The 27,811-nt window shown below is 34.3% G+C and overlaps 1 protein-coding gene across 7 annotated transcripts in view; it reads right to left on the bottom strand.

The window, feature by feature from the left end:
• Positions 1 to 27,811, bottom strand: part of COL11A1 (collagen type XI alpha 1 chain) — a 208,602-nt gene that overhangs the window by 135,467 nt on the left and 45,324 nt on the right. Inside the window, exons 5-11 of one of the 7 annotated variants that reach the window (XM_089337031.1) lie at positions 11,456 to 11,584; positions 6,126 to 6,242; positions 5,731 to 5,883; positions 5,448 to 5,540; positions 2,666 to 2,920; positions 1,972 to 2,034; positions 479 to 520 (exon numbers count right to left, since the gene is read on the bottom strand). In XM_089337031.1, the coding sequence (XP_089193157.1) occupies positions 479 to 520; positions 1,972 to 2,034; positions 2,666 to 2,920; positions 5,448 to 5,540; positions 5,731 to 5,883; positions 6,126 to 6,242; positions 11,456 to 11,584 (852 nt within the window). The remainder of the gene's footprint in view (positions 1 to 478; positions 521 to 1,971; positions 2,035 to 2,665; positions 2,921 to 5,447; positions 5,541 to 5,730; positions 5,884 to 6,125; positions 6,243 to 11,455; positions 11,585 to 27,811) is intronic. The other 6 variants (XM_008264806.5, XM_017346045.4, XM_089337028.1 and 3 more) reach the window with 6 other exon arrangements.

Here is a 27,811-nt window from a genome sequence, read left to right as displayed (position 1 = left end):
TCATTGCAGGTGCTTGGGGAGTGAATCAGAGAATCAAGGATCTTTATTTTATTTTATTTTATTTTATTTTATTTTATTTTATTTTATTTTTCTCTTCTCCCTCTCCTCTCCTCTCCTCTCCTCTCCTCTCCTCTCCTCTCCTCTCGTCTCCTCTCCCCTCCCCTCCCCTCCCCTCTCCTCTCCTCTTCTCTTCTCCTCTCTCCCCCCCTCACTTTAAAATAAATTAGTTTCCATAAAAAAATCGAAAGCAAATTGGAAAACTGTATAAATAGTTTTCAATTTAGTACTCTCAAAAGAATATCACTTAGAAAACCAAATGAGAAGGCAATTCAAGATGACCAGCTCCTTTGTACAAATGCTTGCCTCTGTAATTCAGTATTGAAATTAGTCTAAATATATAAATTTAATAATATAATAGAAATTTATGTCCAATTATTTTTAAAGTCAAGGAAAATATAATCTTAAATTATTTACATACCGCAGGTCCTGCTGGCCCTGGTGGTCCTTCAACAAGCATCCCCTACAATAAAAAGACAGAATCTTCACCAAGGAGATGGAACCCTCAGCCTCTTGACTAAGTAACTACAAGGAAGCTCTACATCACTGCATTTTTAACAGCACGCTGCCTATATTTCTATCACACAAAATCAACTATAAACATTTTTCATGATAAAAGGAAGAAATTCAAAATTATAGAGAAACAGTTATCTTCAGAGAAGGTACAAAGTATTGGAGAGGAAATAATTATTTAGCTAAATAATATTACAAAGAACAATACATCTTAAGTGCTCCTAAAAAGTGTACAGATAGACATTGTCTCAGTTTTCCAAAACTCTTGGAATAATGTTGGCACAAGGCAGAATCTTAAATCTTATCTGCTGTGCGACTGAATAAACAGAAATAAGTGGAACCTAAGCATTTTAATTCAGGAAAGAGGTGAAAAGTCCAAACTAAATAGAGATAAACATGAGATAATCTCTTCATTGGCATGAGATTTGAGTACTATTTCAGGACAAGAATCTGTCCTAAAAATTTTGATTCAACGGTAGCTTTAAATCACTGAAAATTGTAACTTCAATTAAAAAGTTGTTGATCAATCATTATACCAAGGAAAAAATACATTCTGAAAACATATTTTAAAGCCTGTCATGGAGATGTGGCATGCTGTATCAGATTTTGGAGTAATGGAACAGATGGACAATAAGGTCTTCTTCTTCATTTTTCTCTTTTCTCTCTCTTTTAAAAATTCTGTGTTCTCAGACATTTTGAGATTCTTTTCATGGCTCTATTCAAACAGTTAAACTACTTCTAGCTCTTATGTGTTACTTTTCTCAAGTTACTGCTTAGGTGGAACAACAGTAAATTCATTCCCTAGTTAAAATTTGTTTCTTGCAATGTCATAAGTAGTAATAATATTAACATAAATTTATCAAAAATAATTTTGGAGTCAATTAGATATTTATCTACAGGAGAAAATACAATGAATTTAGAAATAATTTGTTATATCAGTACATGGTATAATTTAGACATAAACCAAATAATTATCTATGTCAAATAGTGTATTCCTAGTAATGTTAAGCCATAGAAGTTAGAGGAAAGAGTCATCAGATTGAAAACTAGAGGAACTAGAATCCTATTATAGCTCAACAATCAAACTTCAAACCTCAGGAGAGTTATGATAGTCTTTAGGTCTCAGGTTTCTATAAAGTGAGAGAAATGGACTACACAGAATTCCACTACTTGCGAATTCCAAAATACCAAATCTTTACAAAATTTTTTTGGCTTATTAAATTCTACTTGCCATAAAGGACTTTATTTATTTATTTATTTATTGTAATTGATGTACATTTGAATATCAGAGATTTCAAGGTGAATATTATTGTGAACACATTTAATGGAATGTGACAATGGTTCATAATATACCTGACACCACTGTACCAAACTTTATAAATTATTCATGTAAGTACTTACCGGTTCAACCACTGCTGGTTCCCCTTTCTGTCCCTTTTCTCCGTAGGCACCATGGCCATTTATCTATGAAGTGGAAAAAATCAAGACAGTAAAAATGTCTTCAAGCAAACAGGATCATTATTAAACACACACACACACACACACAACAAAATATAATCACCTAAATGCATTTATAATAACCTAAAACAATGGACTTCCCAAAATAGTAACCTATTAAAGATTCAAATTGTGAAAAAAATAGAAAGAAGCTGAGAAGCATTAATATTAGATCTTAAAATGGGATTGAACAGTTGTTTCTAAAATACACATTATAGGACAATAAAAACATCAGTAGACCTCAATCATGATTCTAAGGCAGTAAGAAGCATCATCAAATTAAATTTGATAAAGTATTCTAAAAATCATAAACTAGACTTATTACCCATAATAATAACAACTCTATTTTAATTTTATCAGTGACGAGAAGTGTTATATATGTTCTATTCAATATTATGCTTCCAAATGAAAATCTGGTCCAAGATAGAATTGCTGGAGATTCCCATTAGGAAAAACCATGAAGATATTCTAGTAGGGGTTAGTGTTCTTAATTAACGTAAGTACTCAACACATTTTAAATCTGAAAAGATATCACGATAAACATGAAAATATTCCACGAACAAGACATGCAATTACACACAGTGCGATGCTAACTTACACTTGTTTCTGTGATATCAGTTTCTGCTGGTACACCTGGACCAAATTCTTCATTAGGGGAGCTTGTTGGTTTATCTTCATATTCTTTATATTCATAAAAATCATATTCGCCTAAATCTCCATCTACCAGAAGATCAGAGTCCCTGCCGTCTATTCCTTTACTTTCATATACTGTATCCTCGGAATTTTTCCTCTGGGAATCATAATCCTCTCCAGTTAGATATTCTTCAGTAAATACGTCTTCAACTGGATTTGGCTATTCATTTATATTGCAAGGAATCGGAGAACAGGAAGTTTACTGTTAGTAAAGCAAGGTAAGCATGTGCAATTTGATGGCATTTGACGAGTAGAGATTTTATTACTACTCAAGCAAATATAAGGCCTAGAAAGATAGCCTTTAAGTATAGCATTGAAAGAAATATTTGTACACTTGAATGTACAAAGAAATATTGCTTTCAAAGCACATTTATCAATAAACTGCAAATATTCACATGGAATCAACATGTGTATTTGCTTATTCCATTAAAATAAACTTGTTAGTAAATTTGGTATTTATTTTTTGGTTTAAGATTTGCATAATAAAATATGTATATAGTTAAAGCTTGGCTGAATTTCCATGTGTAACATAACATCATTATGAAACAATATGATACAAGAGTAAGCCATGTAATTTTGATGCTCAACTCTGTAAATATTAATGCTAATATTAATAGATTTATCACTGAAATAATTATGAATAATTCCATGTAGGCAGAGAAGTAATATTACATCAAAGAGTTTTTTAAAGTACATAAAAAGCAAAAATTAAAACAACAAAATAGAAAATTTTTCTATACAGTCTCATAGAGTGGAAAGTAAATATTAAAAGTAAAATTTATATCACTAAGGCTTCTTCAGGGCTATAGAAAATAAACCTTAGTACAATTTTCTTTCTTTCTCACGAGCAATTTCTTATTAACGCCATAAATCTGAACCACATTATTATGTCATTTAGAATAGGTTCAAATTAAATATTTTATTTTGTTACTTTTAAATTTCATTTTAAATAACTCTGTGATATAGCAAATATGATGTATTAAAGAAAGTAAATAAACAGTATTATACAAAAACAAGTGAGTGATAATATGTGAATAAATTTTAATTTAGTAATTATTTACCAAAATAAAATGGTTTGGGTGGGCATTTGGCAAAGTTTTTAAGATGCTGTTTGGGGTGCCTATATCTCATATTGGGGAACCTGGGTTTGCATTGTGGCTCTGCTTCGAATTCCTGCTTCCTGTTGATGCACACCCAGGAAATCAGCAGGTGAATACTGAAGCATTTGGGTTCCTAAAGACTCAGATTGAGTTCTGAGCTCCTAGGTTTGGTCCAGTCCAACACTGGCTGCTGAGGAATTTTGGGGAGGAAGATGGTCGCCTGTCTCTGTCTCTCTCTGTCTCTGTGCTTTAAAAATAAAATGGAGGAGCTGGCGCCGTGGCGCAGTGGGTTGATCCTCAGCCTGTGGCACTGGCATCCCATATGGGCGCCAGTTCGAGTCCCAGCTGCCCCTCTTCCAGGCCAGCTCTCTCTCTGCTGTGACCTGGGAAAGCAGTGGAAGATGACCCAATTGCTTGGGCCCCTGCACCTGGATGGGAGACCAGGAAGAAGCACCTGGCTCCTAGCTTCAGATAGGCAGCTCTGGCCACAGCGGCCATCTGGGGAGTGAACCAAAGAACAGAAGACCTTTCTCTGTCTCTCCCTCTCACTGTCTATGACTCTACCTCTCAAATAATTAATTAAAATTAAAATGTAAGTAAATAAAATTGAAAAAAATAATATTGGGGGCTTCTAGTAAAGGCTATATATTATGTGCACAGATGGCATATAATCCATGATCAGAGTATTTCTAATTCATAGCACTGAACTAAATATTTGGGTAAATTTGTATGGTTAAATAAGCATCTTAAATCAAGATAAACTCTTGGAAAATGACTCATTAGGACAAAGTAAAACTTAAAACCCATTCTTACCATGAATAATTACTATTTTAAATTATGTGTGCATGTATGTCACTACTAGTTTGAATTTAGTCACATTTTATGTAAATTTATAATAATTACACTATTCACATATTTCTTAAACTTATTTTCTAACAAAATTACAAAGAAATACATGCCACATAGTTAACAAAGGAAAACTGAGTTGTATACTGCCTTTTTCTTGAGCAGAATGTATTGCAATATGAAATTCAGGAAGACTGATTTGTATCTTCACTTGATTAAGCATTTTTATGGAAAATAAATGGAAATGTTAAAGTTTATTAGTTTAAACATATATAATATCACATTCTTAACAAGACTGAAAATATAAATAGCTATTAAAATCCAATAAATGTACACGTTTTCAAAATGCTTGCTGTCATAAAAATGCATGGTTATTAGCAAGACAGAATACAAATTAAATGTATCATTTGATGATACATTTTTACTTTAGAGGATATCACTCACAAAAGATCATGTTGTGAATACTCTTTGTCACAACATGTTGAAAAGCTTGCTCAATCAAGAAAATGACTGTCAATTTAGTTTGATCCATTCAGCATTTGCATGAAGAGTCATGCAAAACGTAAATTGACATTGACTTCAACAAAATGAACCAATGCCACTACTTCTCTTATATTAGTAAAGGAATAGAAACATCAAGTGTTTCAGGAATTATAGATTCTTCCAGAGTGAGGTATAGCAAAATATATGTCTCATATTGGAAAATGTAGTCTGTGAATTAATACCGTCTATGTGTATTACCTCATTGGATCCAGACACACGCCTAGGAGCTTCTGTCTGATAACTTTCCATTGTTCCATAATTATATTCCTGGAAGTCATCAACGATATTTGCCTAATGATAAATGCAGATAAAAAACAATCGATAAGCAAGTAAGGTACTCCAAAATCTATAGCATATAGTATTCAGTTGGGTTATAGTATTAGCCAAATGCATATTTATCTAATTGGGTTAAGACTATGACTCATCATCAGAGATCTTCCAGCTCATCTAGGATAGATCTTGATTGCTTTTTCTTTGCTACCTTGACCCCTAGTTTGGCTTTTGCTGCTGCTTGGTAACTTTTCTTCTTCTTGGATGCAAATTTTTCAGATTTGGGGAGTGTAAACTTTTTTGACTTTTCCTTTGAGTTAGTGGCCATTGTCCTCATCTTCTTTTTGAAATTGGATTTCTTTTTCTGTAAAATTTGGTGAAAGATGGAATGGAAAACATAAATAAAGTGAGAAGGGGAACAAAGAGCACAGACGAAAGGAAGAAGCAAAAACGGGCATTATTCCGCCAGGTCAGCCGCTGTCAAATAAATATCACAGTTAACTGTTTACAGGAATAAGATAATGAAAGGTGCTTGACAGTCAACATGAGAACCACAAGATGACGGACAGCAGGACACCACATTCAACGGCGCCACTTGGTTTTTACCTCTGTTTGTGCTATTGTCTCCTCAGTTACAGTGGGTCTCTCTGTTACACTCTCAGCCTCTTTATATTCTGCTTCCCCATACTCATAGTCATACTCGATTATATCCTCAGGTGCATACTACATTGCAAAGGAGAAAATATCAGGCAATTTTGTTAGTTGCAAGTAATACTACTGACAAAGTAGGAATCACCTTAACTTTTACTTAGAGTAAATGTTAAGTGAGAAGGAAATGTGAGGTTCTTCAAAAAATTTGTGAAAAATATATATGAGGAGAAAACTATACATAGATTGCAAAATGTTTTTGTATCAAAATAGATCCATTTTTAATTCTACTTTTCCACAAATTTTTGAAATACCATTGCATTGTTATTTAAAAGTTACTTTGTATTGCATTGAAGTATTAGGCTTACATTGAGTATACTAACTAGAATGATAAAGCAGGTTTTCTAAAAGCAGAATAATGGTTAAAAGTTTTGAATAATCATTCAAACTTTTAACTACTGAATATTAATTCAAACATAGCAATTATATACTTGGACCTAGCTGCTAAATACATAGGATAATTTTAATTTGAAAAAACGCTATGCATGCCTCCCACATACAAATTTTACCGTAAGTTCAATGAGTACTTTTTAATCATAAAGTATATGTTTAAAAACATGGACTTCATGTCTATTGTGATATGGAAAGGGGATAAAAGGAAAGGGAATACAACAAACATGAAGTATCTTTATATTCTATTTGGGATATTAGAATCAATGAAAATTAATAGAAATTTATTATATATATAATATATTCTAATATATTATATATATCAGTAAAATGTATACAAAATATCTAATTTGCTACAGACTTAAAATCAAAGTGAGCACCAAGTACTTGTGAAGCCTTAAAGATTAAAAATAGAGATGCTTACAGTTAATATATTGTTTTAATCTTTGTAATTACTGATTTTCTCAATTTAAAAAAAAAAAAGGGTATCTCACTTAGAAATCGCAAACTACTAAAACTAAATTCACATCTGAATTAGTATTTTATGCCTGTTCTGTATTAAAAGAATTTGATGGGAGGGTGGGTATGGTTCCAAAAGTCATATTTGTGAAATACATGAAGAAATAAAAGATATCTGGGAAAAAATAAAATAAACTCTACTGTTCATTAAAAAAAGAATTTAATTGGAAAATGGTATGCTTCTTAATAAAGGGACATGAAAGAATCATACTTAAGGAACAAGTGTTCATCATCAATGCTAAATATCTTTATGAAAATTTTGTTTGTCAATCAAGAATACAGATATTATGAAATATATTGAACTTGTTTAAATAAAATACATATAAATAAACTAAGTTGATATATGACATAAAATAAACAGTAAAGTCAACAAGATTAAACTCTTAAATACATACATATAGATGCAAAAAGCAATTTCTCTGTAATTCCCTATTACATTGGGTAAAATCCGAATATGTGCCAGCTGAACCTCTCATGGCATTTCAACTGATCCCTTTAAATGTGCCAACAGAATAACTGCTGACCATAAATCTTTTAGAAAATTGTGATTGCATTGCCTTCTAATAAGGTCCATTAGATATAGCAATGCAAATGAATGCAAATTTCAAAAAGACATATAATGGGGTCTGTTCAAAACTAATTCCGTGGCAATTTTGTACATCTAGTCCCTAATGAAATACCCTCAAGAATGACCTTTGCTAGATGATTCAGTTGAAGGTCATACTGCAATATAAATGTAGAGCTTGCTTCAGTGTACTTCGTGATGATTCAATTCCAATTTGATGAAATTAATAAACGAATTTGTGATCTGATCCCTTTAATAATAGCTTCATTACAAACGAATTTGTTTTGGAAGTAATTCAACAAAGCTTCATTCACATTAAATTTGGGAAAATAGAAAAATGAAAGTATAAAATACTTTAAACATTTTTATTTTTCATACTTTTGCAAGCAAGATAAAATATAAAATATTTTTAAAATATTTAGTTGTAAGGATTATTAATAGAATGACTAGGTAAGTGAAATAATTAAATGCCAAATTTGTCTACATATTCAACAGACCTTCATGGAGATTATATAAAGTCTAATAAGTAATTTTTCTGCAGTTATAGCAATCCACATTAGAATAAGAAATATTAGAATTTTCAAAATAAACAAATAAAGGCATTAAAATAAGATTTTTTTTGTACTTTAGTGATTTAAAATTAAACAGACTGAAGAATCATGCATATCCACAGTGAATTTTGAAAACAAAAAGCAATAAATAAAGACATAAATGGCCAATTTTAAGCATAAAACATTTACTTACATTTTAGCTAAAGTCTAGTATTCAGGAATATATATATATTTTGTGTATATACATATACACAAAAGGAATATATATATTTTGTGTGTATATATATGTATATATACACACACACAAAATTAGTCAATTTACTTTGTATCATGTTTTTATATTGTATGGGACCTCTTCTAGTTTCTGAAATTCACTGCTCCATTTGAAATCTTTCCAAAAGAAGACCAACCAGAATCAGAATAGAATCATGGAGAAAGTAACATGTTAGTCTCAACAAGAACTTAAAAGCATATTTCTCTCAGTGCTTGCTCAAGAGTGAAAGGAAAGAATCATTGCTTTTGTTCTTATTTCTTTATCTACATAGCATTCGCCTTTAGGAGATAGAGTAGCCTGAGAGCACTGCTGGTCTGTATGAAGCCATATAATCTATTTCTGGAGATAACTCTTACCTTCTCTCGATGTAATTTTCAAAATGGCTTGAAGAAAGAACTAGTTGTAAGGGCCGGCACCATGGTGCAGTAGGTTAATTCTCTACCTGCGGTGCTGGCATCCCATATGGGCACCAGTTCTAGTCCTGTCTGTCCCTCTTCCAATCCAGCTCTTTGTCCTGGCCTGGGAAAGCAGTAGAAGATAGCCCAAGTACTTGGGCCCTGCACCCACATGGGAGACCAGGAAGAAGCTCCTGGCTCCTGGCTTCAGATTGGCGTAACCCTGGCCATAGTGGCCATTTGAGGAGTGAACCAATGAAAGAAAGACTTTTCTCCCTGTCTCTCCCTCTCACTGTCTATAACTTTACCTCTCAAATAAATAAATAAAATCTTAAAAAAAAAAAAAACAAACTAGTTCTAATGAATTAGATAATGTTTGCAAAAAGGCATGCAGTAATTGAATGATTTCAACTTTGATCTCTGAGTAGGATAGCAGAAATTAGAGTATGTGAGGAGACAGGATCTTCTGTAAATGTCAAAAAAGTCTGTTCTTACATAATTTGTTGGAAAAATTACACCATCAACTAAATTCTGTGCACCAATGAGAATCAGCATGTATAACAAATATTAAGTGAAAAGATGATTAAACAATATCTATGGGAAGTCAATTATTTTTAAAATTCCATTATGAAAGACTCTCTTTCCTGTGATTCATTTTTCTTTTTCATCATTTCTTAAAAACAGCAGCTTCCATATAAAATATTATTGTATGTATAACACATTAAGAATGAATCACATGGGGACAATACACTGGTGGATGGGCAGAGGCGACGTCCTCAGACTTCCACCTTTTCATGGCGGGTTTCTCTCCAAGCATCTGGCGTCTGGTGCTGTGGAGGGGCATCTTAGTGTTGCCTAGTGGGCGGAGTTTAGGTGTTTTTTTGGCTTGAATTCCAAACTGCTTGGCATCTCCCAGGAGTTGGGCGAGGGACAAGGACCAGTGTAGGGTCCAAATCAAATTCATACAAGGACTGCTTACTAATTTGACTATTTTTTAATACTGGTATAGAATGATTATCTTATTATTGAGGTATCAGTGTAATTTAATTAGAGAAGAAAGTGTAAGCTGATTCTGTCTTACAAAAGAATAAAACAATTCACTGTGACACACTCAATGTAGAAACTGGTAACAAAGGAATCTATTACTGCATTAGCCAACTAGATTTTCATCCAGTTTCTATTAGAACAGTGTGTTGTTTTTCTCACCAAGTGCTTCTGGTAAAAGCAAGTTTAACGTCTCAATAGCTTCTTAAATAAACATATCTTCAACTAAAGTAGAAAAGGGTAGCTCTGCCTGCTTGTAACTGAACTTAATAACATGGATAAAAATTATCTTCACTTAAAATAATTCACCTCACCTGACATAACAGCATTTTAACACGCACACCAAACACCTCAATGTGATATATAAAAATATGGACTCTCCTCCTTTCAAAAATCAAAGCTATAACTTGCTTAAAATAAATGTTAGCTTTCTTTAGAAAGGAGCAAACAAATATCACCAATCATGAATATGTACACTAAACACTATAAATTTTACTATTAAATCATCATATAAATCCTCAGATAAAAACACTAAACCAGACTGATATTTTACCTATTGTATTTAAATTCACAGAAAATCTGTTTAGTGAATCATGAGGGAATAAAGAGAATGAGGCACTTGAGAACTGTGAAACAGGCAAACAATATACCCAAGTAATTTCTCCTTGCTCTCTCATATTTGCCTTCCTGTGGGCTTCTTAAGACTTTATCCTGTTTTAAGAAAAACGCTAATGGAAAAGATCAGTACAACAGAATTCACTATCATACCTAAAAAGGAAATTGGTGTGAAATATTTTTTAGCCATTCAAATAGAATTCACATTCAGAAAAAATAATAAATCAAGAGACAAAACTTTAATCTATCTTAAATAATAAAACTCAAAAGCAGCACCAAATGGTATATGAGAAAGGGAGAAAAATGCTATTTGAGCTACTTTATAGCACTCTTGAGGTTTTCAAAGTTCCTCTTCTAAAATTTAACGTTCTTTGCTTCGTGAAAATGTCTAACAGCATAGTTTTGCTCCCAACAAAAGCTAAAGACCCTTCCAGTTTGCTTTCTTTCTTAATTTTCCTATGAGAAATTAAAAAAATAAAACCTCTAATTATGGAAACTTGAAGATACTAGTAATGCCATTTTTTTCACCCATGTGAATTGTCGAAGGCCTGGGAAATGGCAAATACACAGAAGATATGTCACCTATTTAAGAGCTAAGGGCAGACACAGAACTGTTAGGAATAATCTCCCTCTACCCAAAAATGATATGTTGATGTGTACAGTATACAAATGATATATCTCTATTTCTAAACATTCCAAGTAACAAAATAGTTTAAAAAGAGGGAAGAATTAGCAAATACCTATAAGGCACACTTCCTAGACAATTAAATACAAAGTGTTTTTAACAAAAATTGAATTAAGAGATAAAAGTCAAAACATTACTAGGAAGTCAATACCATCGAAATGATACACCTTCCCTGCTTTAGGCCTCTCACCTCGTCTATCTGAGGTTCCTGAGCCTGAGCAGCGTTGGGTGCTGAAGAGTCACAGTCTGGGCTATAATGCTCACAGTAGTCATATGCTGCTTTGGGGTCCCCTGTGATCAACAATTGCTGGATGTCCCCCTGCAAAGAAGCAGACGTGATGATGTCAGCATATTGAAATGCACATATGTCCACAGCAAGATTTATCCAACAAAATATGTAGTTTATTTTTAAATACTTGAAAAACAAAAATAAGTTACTTATATTTAATATTAAGAACAGTCTACAGGATTGAGAGATTCATATCTGTTTTACAAATAGCTGTAAATGTTAACTTATCGTCTTATGTTATTTTAGAAATAAATTCTCCTCTTCCACTTTAACTATGACCCTGTCGGAATAAGATCAAAGTCGGCGAACTCAAAAGGCTTCCATAGCCTTGGCAACTCATGACTAGGGCCTAGGGAGATTACTGACACCATAAACAAGAGTGTCAAATTGTTAAGTCAACAACAGGAGTCACTGTGTACTTATTTCTCATGTGGGATCTGTCCTTAATGTGTTGTTCAATGTGAAGTAATGCTATAACTAGTACTGAAACAGTATTTTACACTTTGTGTTTCTGTGTGGGTGCAAACTGATGAAATCTTTACTTAATATATACTGAATTGATCTTCTGTATATAAAGATAATTGAAAATGAATCTTGATGTGAATGGAATGGGAGAGGGAGCGGTGGATGGGAGGGGTGCGAGCGAGAGGGAAATTATAGGGGGGAAAGCCATTGTAATCCATAAACTGTACTTTGGAAATTTATATTTACTAAATTAAAAAAAAATTTTTTTAAAGAAATAAATTCTCCTTCCAAAAGAAACCTGTAACATATGCATTTTTTTTTTTTTTTTTGACAGGCAGAGTGGACAGTGAGAGAGAGAGACAGAGAGAAAGGTCTTCCTTTGCCATTGGTTCACCCTCCAATGGCCTCTGCGGCAGGTGCACCGCGCTGATCCGATGGCAGGAGCCAGGTGCTTCTCCTGGTCTCCCATGGGGTGCAGGGCCCAAGGACTTGGGCCATCCTCCACTGCACTCCCTGGCCACAGCAGAGAGCTGGCCTGGAAGAGGGGCAACCGGGACAGAATCCGGCGCCCCGACCAGGACTAGAACCCGGTGTACCGGCGCCGCAAGGCGGAGGATTAGCCTAGTGAGCCGCGGTGCCGGCCGACATTCATTAGTTAAGACTCAATTTTACTTCATTCAAGTGAACTTTGCACACTACAGGACAAATGAGGTATAAATACAGGTAATTCCAAAGGGAAAAAAAAAAAGACTAAAGAGCTCAATTAAATTACACTGAATTGTTACTCTTAAGCAAATTTATATGAGACTTTTTAAAGTGAAAACATAGTCAGCTATTGCGTTCTGTTGGAGGAATCAGTAAGAAGAGATATTCTGACTAAGATAAATGAAAAATACATATACCAGAAGAATCTAGATTATAAATAAAAAGCAGAGGTTTAGTACACTTTTTAAAAAAGATTTATTTATTTACTTGAAAGGCAGTTGCAGAGAGAATCAGAAAGAGAAACAGAGATCTTCCATATGCTAGTTCACTTCCCAAATGGTTGTTATGGCCAGGACTGGGCCAGGCATATTGGGTGGCAGGAACTAAGCACTTCAGCATCTTGCAATTCTTTCCCAGGCACATTAGCAAGGACTTGGATCAGAAGTAAAGCAGCCAAGACATGAACTGACACTCATATGAGCTGCTGGCTTGCAGGTGGCAGTTTAATCTGCTATGTCACAAAAGACCTGAGTGCATTTTTATTAAGAAAAAAGGAGTTTTTTATTGCAATAGTAAAAGTCACTTTTTAGAAATCTATGTGATACAATTAAAGTGAAAGAGACTATAAATATTTAATAAAATTATCTAAAGAGTTATTTCAAGAGATTTTGGACCATAAATAAAAGAAAGACCCAAATATTTTGCTCCTGAAACTATCTACTTCCACATGAGTCCAATTTAACATACAGCTCATTGTATATGAATCTGTGGGCCATATGCAAATTATTTCAGAATTATACTCTGGGGCTGGCGCCGTGGCGTAGCAGGAAAAGCCGCTGCCTGCATGCCAGTATCCTATAGGGACACCAGTTCATGTCCTGGCTGCTCCACTTCCAATCCAGCTCTCTGCTATGGCCTGGGAAAGCAGTAGGAGATGGCCCAAGTGCTTGGGCCCCTGTACCTGATGGGAGACCCGGAAGAAGCTCCTGGTTCCTGGCTCCTGGCTTCAGATTGGCACAGCTCCGGCCATTGCGGCCTATCAGGGAGTGAACCAGCTGATGGAGGACCTCTGTCTCTGTCTCTCTCTCTCTCTGCCTCTCCTCCTCTCTCTGTGTAACTCTGACTTTCAAATAAATAAATATTTTTTAAAAAAAATAATGATACCCAGGAGCAGAGGAATTTCTAGGGTGATATCTATTTAACTTGGAGATTTTAAGTTTCTCAGTTTGGGCACATAAGTCTGAATTGTTAGAACTCCTGATTCTACTTTGAATTATTTCAAACTCTTTCCTGTTTGCCCTGTCCCTTTTAACTGGAGTTATTTAGAATGTTGGAGCATTTCAGAGCCCTTTATGGATATTCCATTTCCAGTTTTTTTCTTTTAATGTTTTTCTCACTCCTGTACCTACTAGTGATATCTATCTGTAATTTCTTATTATCACTACAAAAGTATACAACCTCCATAAAGTTTCAGGGCATGAGATACTTTATTTAGTCATCCACGTGATAAATTTCATTAAATTCTAGAAATTTATCCACTGACCTCTCTGATTTTGTTGGATTTATTCCACTTGTTTGGTACCTTCCTTCAACTGTCAATTCATTCATTTATTCATTCAAAAAAGTGCTTTGAAAGTACACGCAACCTGGTGGTATGCCCAGGGATCATCCAAGTAAGAAAATGCTTATAGAATTGTTAGTGAAACATGAAAGAAAGCAAAAGCAGAAATAATCCAAGCTGAGTACTATATGGGGTAGAATGATCATGCTATTATTAGCAGTTCCAACCTAAAAGTATTTACTCTCATGTCATGTCACAATATAAATTTTGGTAAATACATAACACAGGCTCTAATATTATCTGAGGCTGACTGCTTTTGAACACACAGCAAATTACAAATTCCATAAATATATTGATGGCATTTCTCAATCACCAACTGATCAATTTATAACACCGAGTAACCATAGATGAATTTTTATCAGTGAAAATAATGAAGAGAAATTTGAATACACAGTTCTTCATTCTATTTTAAAAAATAATGAGGCTTCACTGATCCCAATGAACACATCACTCAGAAATGGCCTCATTGAGGATTTCAATCGAAAATACTAATCCTTAAGTTTTCTGCCAGCTTTTCCTTTGATTTCACCTGACTTAATTGAATGTATTGACAGATAATCTCTAAGGTCCTCTCCAGGACTAAAAATTCTAAAATCCTTATTTGATATATAATAAACCAAATGAGTTGTTGCTGAAACACAAAAGTACTGGTATCAGACACACACACACACACACACACACAAACATATGTATGATATAAAATATATAATATATATATATTTAAAATAGTATTTTTGACAGGAATACTGGTTTCCTAAATACTTACTATTCTATTTAAGGTATCTGACTTCACTAAATTGAATCTTGCCAACTTTTCCACTATAAATTCTTATTTCAGGTGTTTAATGGTTAGCTATAAAAAAAAAAAAAACTGCTGCAAAGAAGCTGGAAAATTCAGTAAAAAATCTACAGTACTATTTTCCCACAAGGCATTTTACAGTGTTTTATATATTAATCATATGACATGTTGCAAGACAGTCTGTAAATAAAAGCATCATGACAGATTGAATGCATTATAAATATTTAGGTTCAATAGTGTTATAAAAAGTTCCACAGTTGGAAAAGAGGAAAAGTTACCAAGTAAAAATTGGCATCTGATATCAGACAGGAATGAAAATGGTATACTACTCTAATGATCCACCAATTCAAGATTAAGGTAGAGCTGATGTAATACCTTGTAATCTTAACCTGTGTTAACAGGGTATATACTATAGTATTTTTCTATAGATGATATGGATCTATAGGAGGAAAGCAATGAAAATGTAAAAGAACTAAATAGACACTAAACATATGAGGTTCTCCTACATGTCCCATGCATTGCCAATGGATCTCACCACATTTTTGCAATAACAATTATATAAATAATAGCATACCCTCCTTTCAAAACAAAAGAAAGTATATGCATTAACAAATTTTTATTGTTTGTTTTTAACTGTTTTGGATATACAGTAAGATTTTGCAAAACCTAGATATTTCCTTTTTCTGTACTATGAAATAAATTACATAGTGATCTTCAAAATTCACAAGTAAAAAGAAATTAGGGCTATGTGAGTGTGTGTAGAAACACACTTAGTGAAAAAGTGTGGTACATATAATCAATCTAGTGCCTTAAGGTCACACATCAATGTGTCAATATTATGTTTCTGAATGTTCAGATGTAACTCCTCATCGTATGTGAAGCTACCCAGTGCTTGACTGATATTAATTTCCAGCCTAAGAATTCTCCGAATTGTACTGCAGAGCAACTTACTCTGGATAATGACCAATGGTTCTGATAAACTGACATGTTCAGTTTCATCTGATCGAATAATGTGACCTATGGTAGATTATATGGTTATAACATAACAAGATCACAAGATAAGCAGTGAGAATCCATATATAACCATAACAGTTGCTATGTACTTCAGTTGTTAGCTAAATGTTTATTGAAAAGCAGTGGCTTGTCTTGTCTGTCCTAGCAACCAGTGATTACAATTCTATAAGGTTTTCAATTGCATTCTGAATCTTGAAAGATCTTAACTTTTATATTAAAACTTGGACTTTTTTACATTGTAAAAGAACCATTTACTTTTGGTAATATCTGGAGAAGAAGATTTCAAATAACAATTGACTATATATCTGATTGAATTTCAGAAATTTCTAGAATAAATTTTTTATCTCCCTAGTACAGGAATAAGTAACAGAACAACTATTTTCTATAAAATCGTCCAGTTTCCAATCTTCTGTAGCACATTCTTGTCTTTGTTAACATGTGGGTATCTCAATGAGAATGAACATTTTTATGAAATGCTTCTTTGAAAAATCTTAATGTTTTATGAGCATACAGGAGTATAGCACGATGAAAAAGATCCAGAAGGAAATATCATGGCCTTGTATGGTGATGATGGTGAACATGGATAGAGTAGAAGGAGAGGATTTTACAAAACAAGTTAAGGAAGCAGCTTAGAAAAGACTCTGTGTGTCAATTTAATCCTGAAGGTTTGATGCATCACTCAATGTTGTTGAACACTGTAATTAACTGATAAATACTGAAAGACAACAAAATCAATTTGATAATAAAGGGGAGGGTGAATTGCAAGTTTCCAATTTACAGTCAGGTGAATCAGAAGTCTATTTGAATAAAGTGTTCAGAACATCAAGGCAGCAGTAGCAAGAATGGAGTGGATGAGTACATAGAGTAGAGAAATTAGGAAAAACCATCCCGTGACATTGTGATACTGAATGCTAGCATTAGAGTGGAATGGGAGTGGCATGGATAAATGCAGGACAAATGTGTAAGAGAGAAGTGTATAGTAATTCCACAGGTTCTGGAATAAACTAATGGCTGAGTAACAAATTCATTTACTCAGATAAGAAGCATAATAAAAGGAAAAGATTTGAGAGTGAAATCTTAAGTCTATGAAGTGGAATGAAAATTAATGATCATTTCTTCAATAAGTTCAGTTTTTCACTTAAGAAAATATTCTGTTACTTTCAAACAGTCCTTCCTGTCTCTCTGCACACCATCAGGTTCTATCTCTGAAGCCAAACCAATCTGCAAGAATCATTAAGAATCAGAAAACTTTCCTTCAATCTGACAGCTATACTTCTTTCTAAAGCAGACTTCTTTCATTTATTTATTTACTTATTTAAAAGGCAGTGAGAAAGAGAAAGAGAGAGAGACTTCTGTCTATTAGTTTGCTGCCCAAATGGATGCAATGACAGGGGTTGGTGCAGGCTGAAGCCAGGAGCCTTGAATTCCATGTAGGTTTCTCACATAAGTGGTAGGGCCCCAAGTACTTGGGCATCATTCTCTGCTTTTGGAGACACATTAACAGGAAGCGGGATTGGAAGAAGAGCAGCCAGGACTTGCACCAGTGTTCAGTTATGGGGTGCCAGTGTCGTAAGTGGCAGCCTAACCTACGGCACCACAACACCATCTCCTCTGTTGCAAGCATAACCATCTTTTTCAATAATAATCAATGGCAAAATGACCTTGCCTAAACTGAGTGCTATGGGCTAATCTGTGTCTCCTAAAATTCATAATGCTGAAATCCTTACCGCCAGTACTTCAGACTGTGACTGCATTAGGAGAAGGGTCTTTAAAGAAGTAATTAAGATTTAACCATTAATGGATAAGCCCTAATCAATGTGGCTGGTCTATTATAAGAAGAGTTTAGGACATAGACAGGGACAAAGGAAAGACCATGTAAAGACAAAGTGAGAAGACAGCCATTTATAAGCAAAGAAAGAGGCCTCAGAAGAAAGAAACTGCCACTATTTGACACAATGCTTGCCTTCAGAAGTGTAAGAAAATAAATTTCTGCAATTTAAGGCACCCAGTCTCTGGTAGTTTGTTATGGTACTCATAAAACAATACAGACTGAGTTAATACAAGTTTATTAATATTTATACTTCTCAAGTGCTGTCTTTACAACAGAATAAAAAGCAAAGAAAAAAAAAACAAAAATAAAAATAGACTATTTCTGATTTATTACAGGGGTAATAATTGACCATCTCCAGGATCTGCTATTAAGAAGATACTGCAGGGGGTTGGCACTGTGGCACAGTGGATTAGGCCATCTACAATGCTTGCATCCCACATGGCCAGTGGCTCGAGTCCCAGTTGCTCTACTTCTGATCCAGCTTCCTGCTAATGTCCTGGGAAAGCAGTGGAAGATGATCCATGTGCTTGGGCCCCCACACCCACATGAGAGACCCAGAAGAAGCTCCTGTACCTGGCATCATATCAGCTCAGTTCTGGCCACTGCAGCTATTTGGGGAGTAAATCAGCTGATGGAAGACCTTTCTCTGTCTCTCCCTCTCTCTGTAACTCTGCCTCTCCAATAAATAAATAAAATCTTTAAAAATAAATAAGTAAATATATAGAATACATTTTCATTGTGCTAGTAAAAAAAAACAATCGTGGCCGGCGCCGTGGCTCAATAGGCTAATCCTCCACCTTGCGGCGCCGGCACACCGGGCTCTAGTCCCGGTCGGGGCGCCGGATTCTGTCCCGGTTGCCCCTCTTCCAGGCCAGCTCTCTGCTATGGTCAGGGAGTGCAGTGGAGGATGGCCCAGGTGCTTGGGCCCTGCACCCCATGGGAGACCAGGAAAAGCACCTGGATCCTGGCTCCTGCCATCGGATCAGCGCGGTGCGCCGGCTGCAGCGGCGGCCATTGGAGGGTGAACCAACGGCAAAGGAAGACCTTTCTCTCTGTCTCTCTCTCTCACTGTCCACTCTGCCTGTCAAAAAAAAAAAAAAAAAAACAATCGTGATAATTGTGATTCTACTACATTTCTTTATTAATAAAGGTATGTTCTATTTCATGTCAACATGACCAATAAGTATTAAAAACATATCTAATATCAAAATTTTTTGTTTCTTCATTTAATGTTACTAATCAAATTAATGCAAATCAAGACCAAAACAATATGTTCATTCCTTGTGGATTTCAAAAAATAAACCTATTATGAAAGAAATTTAAATTAAAATCTAAAAAAATTACATGATTCCCAACTTACAAGAGGATTTCTCATTCAAATTTTCATTAAGTATGTAACATTTAAAATATGTTACTGCAATTTTATTCCTCTCTTAAAACAAATTCTTCTGATACTTATTATGAACAACTACTTTCCAAAATAGTATAATTTAAAATAAGAAAACTAAAAAGGAAGATATTAGATTTTACTTTTTAAAATTAACTTGAGAAATAAGTATTTTTTGAATGACAGGAAACATTAGATGTCAAGTAATATTTTTAACTTGTATTTGTACACTTAGACTCAAAGGACAAGTTCATACAGCTAATGTCAGCATAAAGGTCAAATACGGCCTTTGCATTACATGCAATTTCTACTAACTCACAGAAAGATGACAATAGAATTTGACATTTACTTCGCATTTCATAGCTTTTGAGTTGGCTATAAATTTCGAACTTATTAGTAAGGTGACTTTTCTCTTTGAAATATGAATATAAAAGACTTTTTGCCAATTCATTATGACTTTAATGTTTTACTGCCACTGATCCAAACCAAATAAGTAAACCACATATTTGGAGATCATTCTTCATGTATTAATTTTTACCACCATCTTTTTTTCTCTGCTACCTCTCCTTAAGCCTTTTAGAGAAAATGCCCGTCAAAGATGGAAAATAATAACTGGTGATAGCATTTCTGTGCATTTTATTACTCTAATTCTATATAAAATGAAACTTTCTCCAAATAATGGATTCCTAAAAAATAATTCTTTATTTTACTGTGTTGCACTCCTCCACTATGCAAGCATGAGTGATATGCTTCCTTTAGTAAATGGAAGTTTCATTAAAACAAAAATTTACAATTTTATAAAATACGAGTTTAAGAACATTTTAAAGTATTATGTAAATAAAAAATAATTGATACATATCTTACTATTTTAATTTTGAAAATGAAAATGTTTCCTTAGAGTCACATTTGAAAATTTCTTTACAGAATATAGTTAGTCTGTACATTGAACATGCAATGTCTATAGAACAGTGAAAGATGTGGGTCATGACAAACTGAAAACTGGAATTTCCTATTAAAATGCTCTCACCATCTGAAATTACTCTTATTTACTGGAACAATATAGAACTAAAGAGAATATGAGTTTGAGAAAGATCATATAGCTATAATTGTTAAAATACAAATTCTATCTTCCATACATGTATACACACACAAACATAAACTAATGAAGTTTAGGTATTCAAATAAACAGTGCATATGTCACTTTCTAGAAAAGTGCAGAAGACAGAGTATGGTCTGGATTCCTCTATGTAACCACTCAATCTATATTATTTAATTAATTCACTGAGTACTAAACCTCATGAGGACAGAGATTTGTCTGTTTTGTCCCTGAAATTTCCACAGTTCCTAGACTGAAACTGAACATAATGGATACTCAAACAATATTTAATAATAAAGGGTTAATAACCAGAATATATAAAGAGATCAAGAAACTCTACAACAACAAAACAAAAAACCCAGTTAAGAAATGGTCAAAGGACTTAAATAGACATTTTCCAAAAGAGGAAATCCAAATGGCCAAACCACTCAGGATCACTAGACATCAGGGAAATGCAAATCAAAACCACAATGAGGTTTTACCTCACCCAAGTTAGAATGCCATTCATACAGAAATCAACAAAATACAAATGTTTTCAAGGATATGAGGGAAAAGGTACCCTAATCTACTGTTGGTAAGAATGTAAACTGGTAAAGCCACTGTGGAAGACAGTATGGAGATACCTTAGAAATCTGAATATAGACCTACCATATGACCCAGCCATCTCACTCCTGGGAATTTACCCAAGAGAAATGAAATCAGTAAATAAAAGAGCTATCTATAATCCCATGGTTATTGCAGCTCAATTCATAACAGCTAAGACATGGAATCAACCTAAATGCCCATCAACCAAAGACTGGATAAAGAATTATGAAATATATACACTATGGAATACTATATAGCAGTTAGAGACATGAAATCTGGTAATTTGCAACAAAATTGATGAATCTGGAAAACATCATACTTGGTGAAATAAGCCAGTCCTAAAGGGACAAATTCCATATGTTTTCCCTGATCTGTGAGAACTAATAGAACACCTAAAAGGAAATATGTAGAAGTGAGATTGACACTTCAAGAAGCAATAACTAGAACAGCCCTTGCCATGTCTGCCGAGGAACAGGATTTTTTTGTTTTCTCTTCATATTATTTGTTGAACACTTTACATAACATAGAGTTAATCATATGTGTATAAAGTCAACAGAAAATAAATCTCAGTAAAAAATAAGAGTGGGAATAAGAGAGAGAGAAGGAAGTTTGTAACTGTAAAGCTGTATAGCTCTGCATATATTCCTATGGACTTACTTCTAAGGGTACAATTTAAAAACTTGCCATGTGACCGGAACTCCCATTATGGTGGGTGGTAAAAATGCCATCTTAAGTGTTAAAATTACCATATTAAGTGTTAAAGTGAACATATAAATGGGATTAAGAGTTAAAGTGATCATATAAATAGGATCAAGTGTATGGTAATAATACTAGATAGAATTAAAAAGGAGAGAATATTCAACATGAGAAACAGTTCAAACAGCATACTCATAGAATGACAATACGAGTCAGCTCTGTGGCATAGCAGGTAAAGCTGCCACCTGCAGTGCCAGAATCCCATATGGGTGCTGGTTCAAGTCCCAGCTGCTCCACTTATGATCCAGCTCTAGGCTTGCCTTGGGTACGCAGTAAAAGATGGCCCAAGTCTTTAGACCCCTCTCTCTCCCTGCCTCTCCTTCTCTCTGTGTGTTACTCTGCTTTTCAAATAAATAAATAAATCTTAAAAAAAAAAAAAAGACAATCACTTTAAGTAGTACTCTGACCTCAGAATCAGCCCTTAAGTCATCCTGATCCAGTTGAAAAGCCTATGAGAGCATTTCAGGCATGGAAAGCCAAGACCCTGTGGCAAAAAAATGTTCTACATGAAGAAACTCTGAGTGAAACCCCTGCAGAAAGAATTGGCCGTCAAAAGGGATGTAATTTTCTCTGAAGGGAGGAGACAACTTCCAGTTTGCTTATGGCCTTGTCTAAATACTGACAAATTTTTTGGGCTTCCATAGCCTAGGCAGCTCAGGTCAAAGCCTCAGGTAGTCACTGATGTCATACATTAGAGTGTTAACTGTTAAATTAACACCAGAAGTCACTGTGCATTAACTTCCCATGCAGGACCTCTGTCCTCAATGATTTGTATTATGAGAGTTAACTGTAAAACTTCTCCTCAAACAGCTATGTGTGTGTGTGCGTGTGTGCAAACTGTTGATATCTTTACTTAGTATAGAGTTGGTCTTCTGTGCATACTGTTAATTGAAAATGGATCTTAGCAGAGAATGGAACTGGGAATAGGAGAGAGAGGAGGAGGAAGGGTGGGAGTGTGGGTAGGAGGGCAAGTATGATTGAAAGAATAACTATATTCCTAAAGTTGTACTTATGAAATTTGTATACCTAAATAAAAGGTTTCTTTGGGGAAAAAAAAACAAATTTTTGAGACAATTTGGAAAAATAAAAAATAATCTAGATATTACATAATAATACAAAATTGTTAATTTTATTACTGTGTTAGGTGACTACAGTAGATACAAAATATGTGTTTGAAATTTTCCATAAATAAAGAATTTCAAATAAAAAAATAATGAATGTATCTTTAGGCATACAATTTATTTATCATTAAAAGACAGTATTTCAAATAATATTTCAATATCTATAAATTAAGAATGCTCTTACTTATTTTGCATTTCCTCAGAAATTCTAAGAAAAAATACAGATTAAAGAAGTTTTTTTTAAAAAAAACCTTTAAACTGTGCATAAATAGGCAAAGGAAGATTCTAGAAAATGTGTATATCACCACAATAAATTTTAAGGAATGTTACTGTGAAATTCATTTACAATTTTTCCAAAATAAGCTCCAAAAACTTCAGTTTCAGGAATCTTAAAGTCATTATTCTACAAGCCAAGCTCATCAGGGAAAAAAGTGAAAGAAAAGAAAGAAAAATATATGTAGCTAAGCACTCTAGCATGTGTCACTGTAAAAACAATGGCAACAAAGTTCTATCCAAACCACAAAATAATTCCTTGGCACTAAAACTTCTATATACATTTGATGTTAGAGTTTTATTGATAAGTATAGTGGTCTTGTTAATGTTTTGATTGCCTACCCAGAAAGAAGACTGACATTAAATCTTAAACACAGCATAAAATTCTGAAGTAACAACCTTTACCAGAAGATTAATTGAAAACCTATACTTCCTGTATATTCAGACTTCTAGTAGGCTTTGACACTCAACACAGTTTTTTTAAAAAAACAAAAAAATATTCTATACAGTTAATGACTATTTCTCTACCATCTTATGTAGTAAAGGAAAGCTGCAAAAATTCTATGAATTTTAATGTCATTGAAAATGCATCAGAGATTGCATCTGAAACATATTTCAAACGAAAGAATGATGGAAATCACGCAATCACAGACAGAACTGCTACCCACATGGACATTATATTGCAAGGAGAACTATAGCCAGCTTAAGAAACAAGTTTTAAGAAAATGAGAAGTGAACTATATTAGTTGAGTTTATTTCTGCTTCAACAATTACTTATGAAGTATTATAGAAAATCTCTAAAATTTTCTAAAACATTACCACAGTGGTACACATTTGTTTTAGACATTCTGATTTACCTGTGTTAAACAAAGGTTGTTAACTTAATGATAATGATTTGACTTTATTACAACACACACAATCAAATAAATAAAAGAGCTCAAAAAAGTATTTTGACCTTGCTTCCTGCTTCCTTTTTTTACCACAGTTGACCTCTACTCCTTGAATTAATAAGTACTGGAAAATCCATTTATCAATGATTAACAAAATAATATGTGAAAGGTACTAGTCCAGATGTTGTAGATATTGTAAAAGCTCCTGCCCTCTTAGAGCTTATTTTCCAAGGGAAGGGACAAAATAAGTGAAATATAATATGTCATAAAGCTATAAATACTACAGAGAGTATAAAGCAATAAAGGATAAGGGAGGTATGTCAGAAGGAGGGAAATGATACGAAATATACCGAAGTGAAATGACATATTATTAGCAAGTGACATTATGGAAAGTTTCACTAATTAAGGGACACTGACTGAGGGAAATGCCTGAAGAATATGGAAGAGAATAAAAATTACAGGTATCAGGGAATGAGTTCCATACAGACAAGTGAATGGCCAGGCCCATAGGCAAGGCAGCCCCATGCAGGAGCACACTTGGTATGTTCCAGGAAGACAGGTTGTAGGTCAGAGGGAACCAGGAGGATCGGAGCCATTAATGAATTCATAAAGAAGTAGCAGCAGGTATGGTATAGCTCACAGAAGACCCTCCAGACTACCGACAGGACTTAAATTTATACTTTGAGATGTAAAGCCACACTGACAGATTCTAAGCAAGGACATGACATTGTTCATTCACTCAGTCATGCTTTCAGTAAGGTGATAGTCTGGCAAAAATGGACTTGTTTTGCTAGGTTTGTTGCTTAAGGAACAGACTAACAGGTGAGGAAGATAGAAACAGTGAGAGCTATGAAAAAGCTCCCTATTTTATCTAAGAAAAAAATAATACTAATAATTACATTAACAGACAATATTTAGATTATTAGATACTTGTTACTCTTCTAATAATTATGTACAGTCATCTTGTAAACAAAAATGAATTAGACCATGCCCTAAATAGACAAAATTCTAAGAAACTTACTTAAATAATAATTTCAATATTCTTGAAATTCTTATACTTCCTTGAGCTAATAACAAATAACAATTTCACATTAACTGTGTATATTATAAATATCAAAAAGTCTAGCACTAAATAGAATTGTTTGGACTGAAGATGCCTCAGTACATATTTTAAGATTGGCCTAAAGTTTCCCGGTATACAGTGGATGGTAACTCAACTTAATGTCTACACAAACTGTTACCTAACCTAAGAATATATTCTGAAACAAGCAGGCAAGTCTCAGCCAATCATAGCAGCTGAAACTCCATCCAAAAAATACTCCTTCACTACCCCCCCAAAAAAAAATCACTTAAGAAACGTAAACAAGTCTGAGGTTGGATTCCCCTACATCAAGAAACTTCACATAACTTAGAGAGTAAAGTTCAATCCCATTAGCATGATGTAAATTGCAAACAGGTCCTTACACACCCAACCAAATCATCTGCAAATGCCATGAAATCATACTACCATTTACAAAACTGCTGGGCTCATTCAAAGCTTTCATCTTTTGCACATGTGTTCTCATGTTTAAAGGACCTTTTAATTTTCGGCATCAAGGATCCACCTGTTACTTTCTCCCTTGAATATTTTTGTGTCTTTATTAAAAAAACACAATCATATTTTATTTTAACTATTGGAACCGGCACTGTGGCGTGGAGGTAAAGCCACTACTTGCAATTCTCGCATTCCATATGGACGCCAGTTCGAGACCCAGCTGCTCCACTTCCAATCCAGCTCTCTGCTATGGCCTAGGAAAGTAGTATAAGATGGCCCAATTCTTTGGGTCCCTGTACCCACACGGGAGACCTGGAAGAAGCTCCTGGCTCCTGGCTTAAGATCAGCACAGCTCTGGCCATTGCGGCCAACTAGGGAGTGAACCAGCGGATGGAAGACACCTCTCTCTCTTTCTCTCTCTCTTTCTCCCTCTTTCTCTGCCTCTCCTTCTCTCTTTCAAATAAATAAATAAATCTTTATTACAACTATTTATGTCTCTAGCCCTTATGCTTGCCATATATATACTCTGCTACAACAGAAAATAACCAACTACTTAACTACATAAAGAAACACCTAACCTACAAATGACACATATCATCTTACAGCTATTGGCACCCTTCCTAGTCCCTGGGACCTCCAACAAGTTAGCCATTTCCAGGTCATACATCAATTTGCATATTTACTAATCTTCACTAAGTATAAGCTCTGCACCAAACTTTGTGTGTGATGCTGCCCCTGGAGTATCTAAATTTAAAAAAATATATATATTAATTTTATTTATTTGAAAGGCACAAAGAGATACAGACAGAGATCTCCCATGTGCAGGTCCACTCCCCAGTAGCCCTACAAAGCTGGGGCAGGCCTAGGCCAAACTCAGGAGCTGGGAACTCAATTCAACCCTCACACATGTGTGACAGGAATCCACCTGATACATCCAGGGTCTGCATTAGCAGGACACTAGGACTGGGAAGAGAGTCGGGACTTAAACCCAGATACTCTATTATGGGACACAGTGTGCTGTCTTAACTGCAGCTGCTCCAAACACTTGCCCTGGAATAAACAAATTAACAAGATACAAATTATTTTTAAGGAATCTATAGTCTAATGTCAAATTTACACATTGACAGATAATTATTAAAAATGTGATAATATAGATAGGAAGAAAAGAATGCAAAAGAAAATGGGTTATTCCTTAAAAAGTTAATAAAATGCAGTGAATAATAACATATCTTAAAAGGTATGTGTGTGGGAGAGGACTAGAGTACCACTTTTTGCTGGAGTAATGTGTACAGAGATAAAAATTTGTAAAAGAGACAACATAAGATACATGAAACTTCACGGTGCATGGTTCACAGCAGATAATACAGTGATGTGCTAACCAACAAAGTAGAAAACTGAATCCAAAATGACAATTCTCCTTTCAGGGAACAAGTAATACTTTGTACAGAGTTCTGAAATCAGCATCTACACCAAATACTTCATTGAGTTTCTTGGAAAAGTTCCAGTCATAAATCTCAGTGGATATGAAATTATAATAAAAAGGTCAGAAGAGTCAAAAACTCTTATCTGCATATCACAAAACAGTGGTTCAGATCTAATCCCACGTGGTCTGCCTGGTAACAGGATGCCACCAGCTGCTGTATAATGAAGTAGTGGCGTTTAAGAGAAGAAGCAGGGAAATGCCCTACAGAATCACTGCAGGTTAGTCATAAATAATGGAGCACATTTTTGTGTGGTGTTCGCCACACTGTCAGACTACTCAATGTGCAGAAATAAGAAAGGTAATTACCTTTCAAACAAACAAAAGAAGATGCTTCCTTCAGATTTGGTTAAGGATAACTGACAAAAAAAGAAACTGATGCTGTAGCTCTATACACTTGTGTATACAAGTTCAGCCATAGAACTTAAATATCTACTAAAACAGAAAAAAACAGAAGTATAAAAATTTATATTTGGAACTTTAACTTGGTAACAGATTATTAACAATAACTAAATACAATCTGATAAATGCTAACTTTGTTACAGGAAAAAAAATGACATGATTTATAAAACTACAAGATTCTGTTGTGTATATACACTGGACTATTTCTGCATGAAACTCACAAGATCCCCTTTTAGAAATAACTGCACTTAAGGCCGGCGCCGCGGCTCACTAGGCTAATCCTCTGCCTTGCGGCGCC

This window comes from Oryctolagus cuniculus, chromosome 7 (assembly GCF_051225735.1).
Source record: "Oryctolagus cuniculus isolate XC-2025 breed Fujian yellow rabbit chromosome 7, ASM5122573v1, whole genome shotgun sequence".
NCBI classification, from domain to species: Eukaryota; Metazoa; Chordata; class Mammalia; order Lagomorpha; family Leporidae; genus Oryctolagus; species Oryctolagus cuniculus.
Note: the sequence above shows the minus strand (reverse complement) of the source record. Positions and strands in the feature narration are given on the sequence as shown.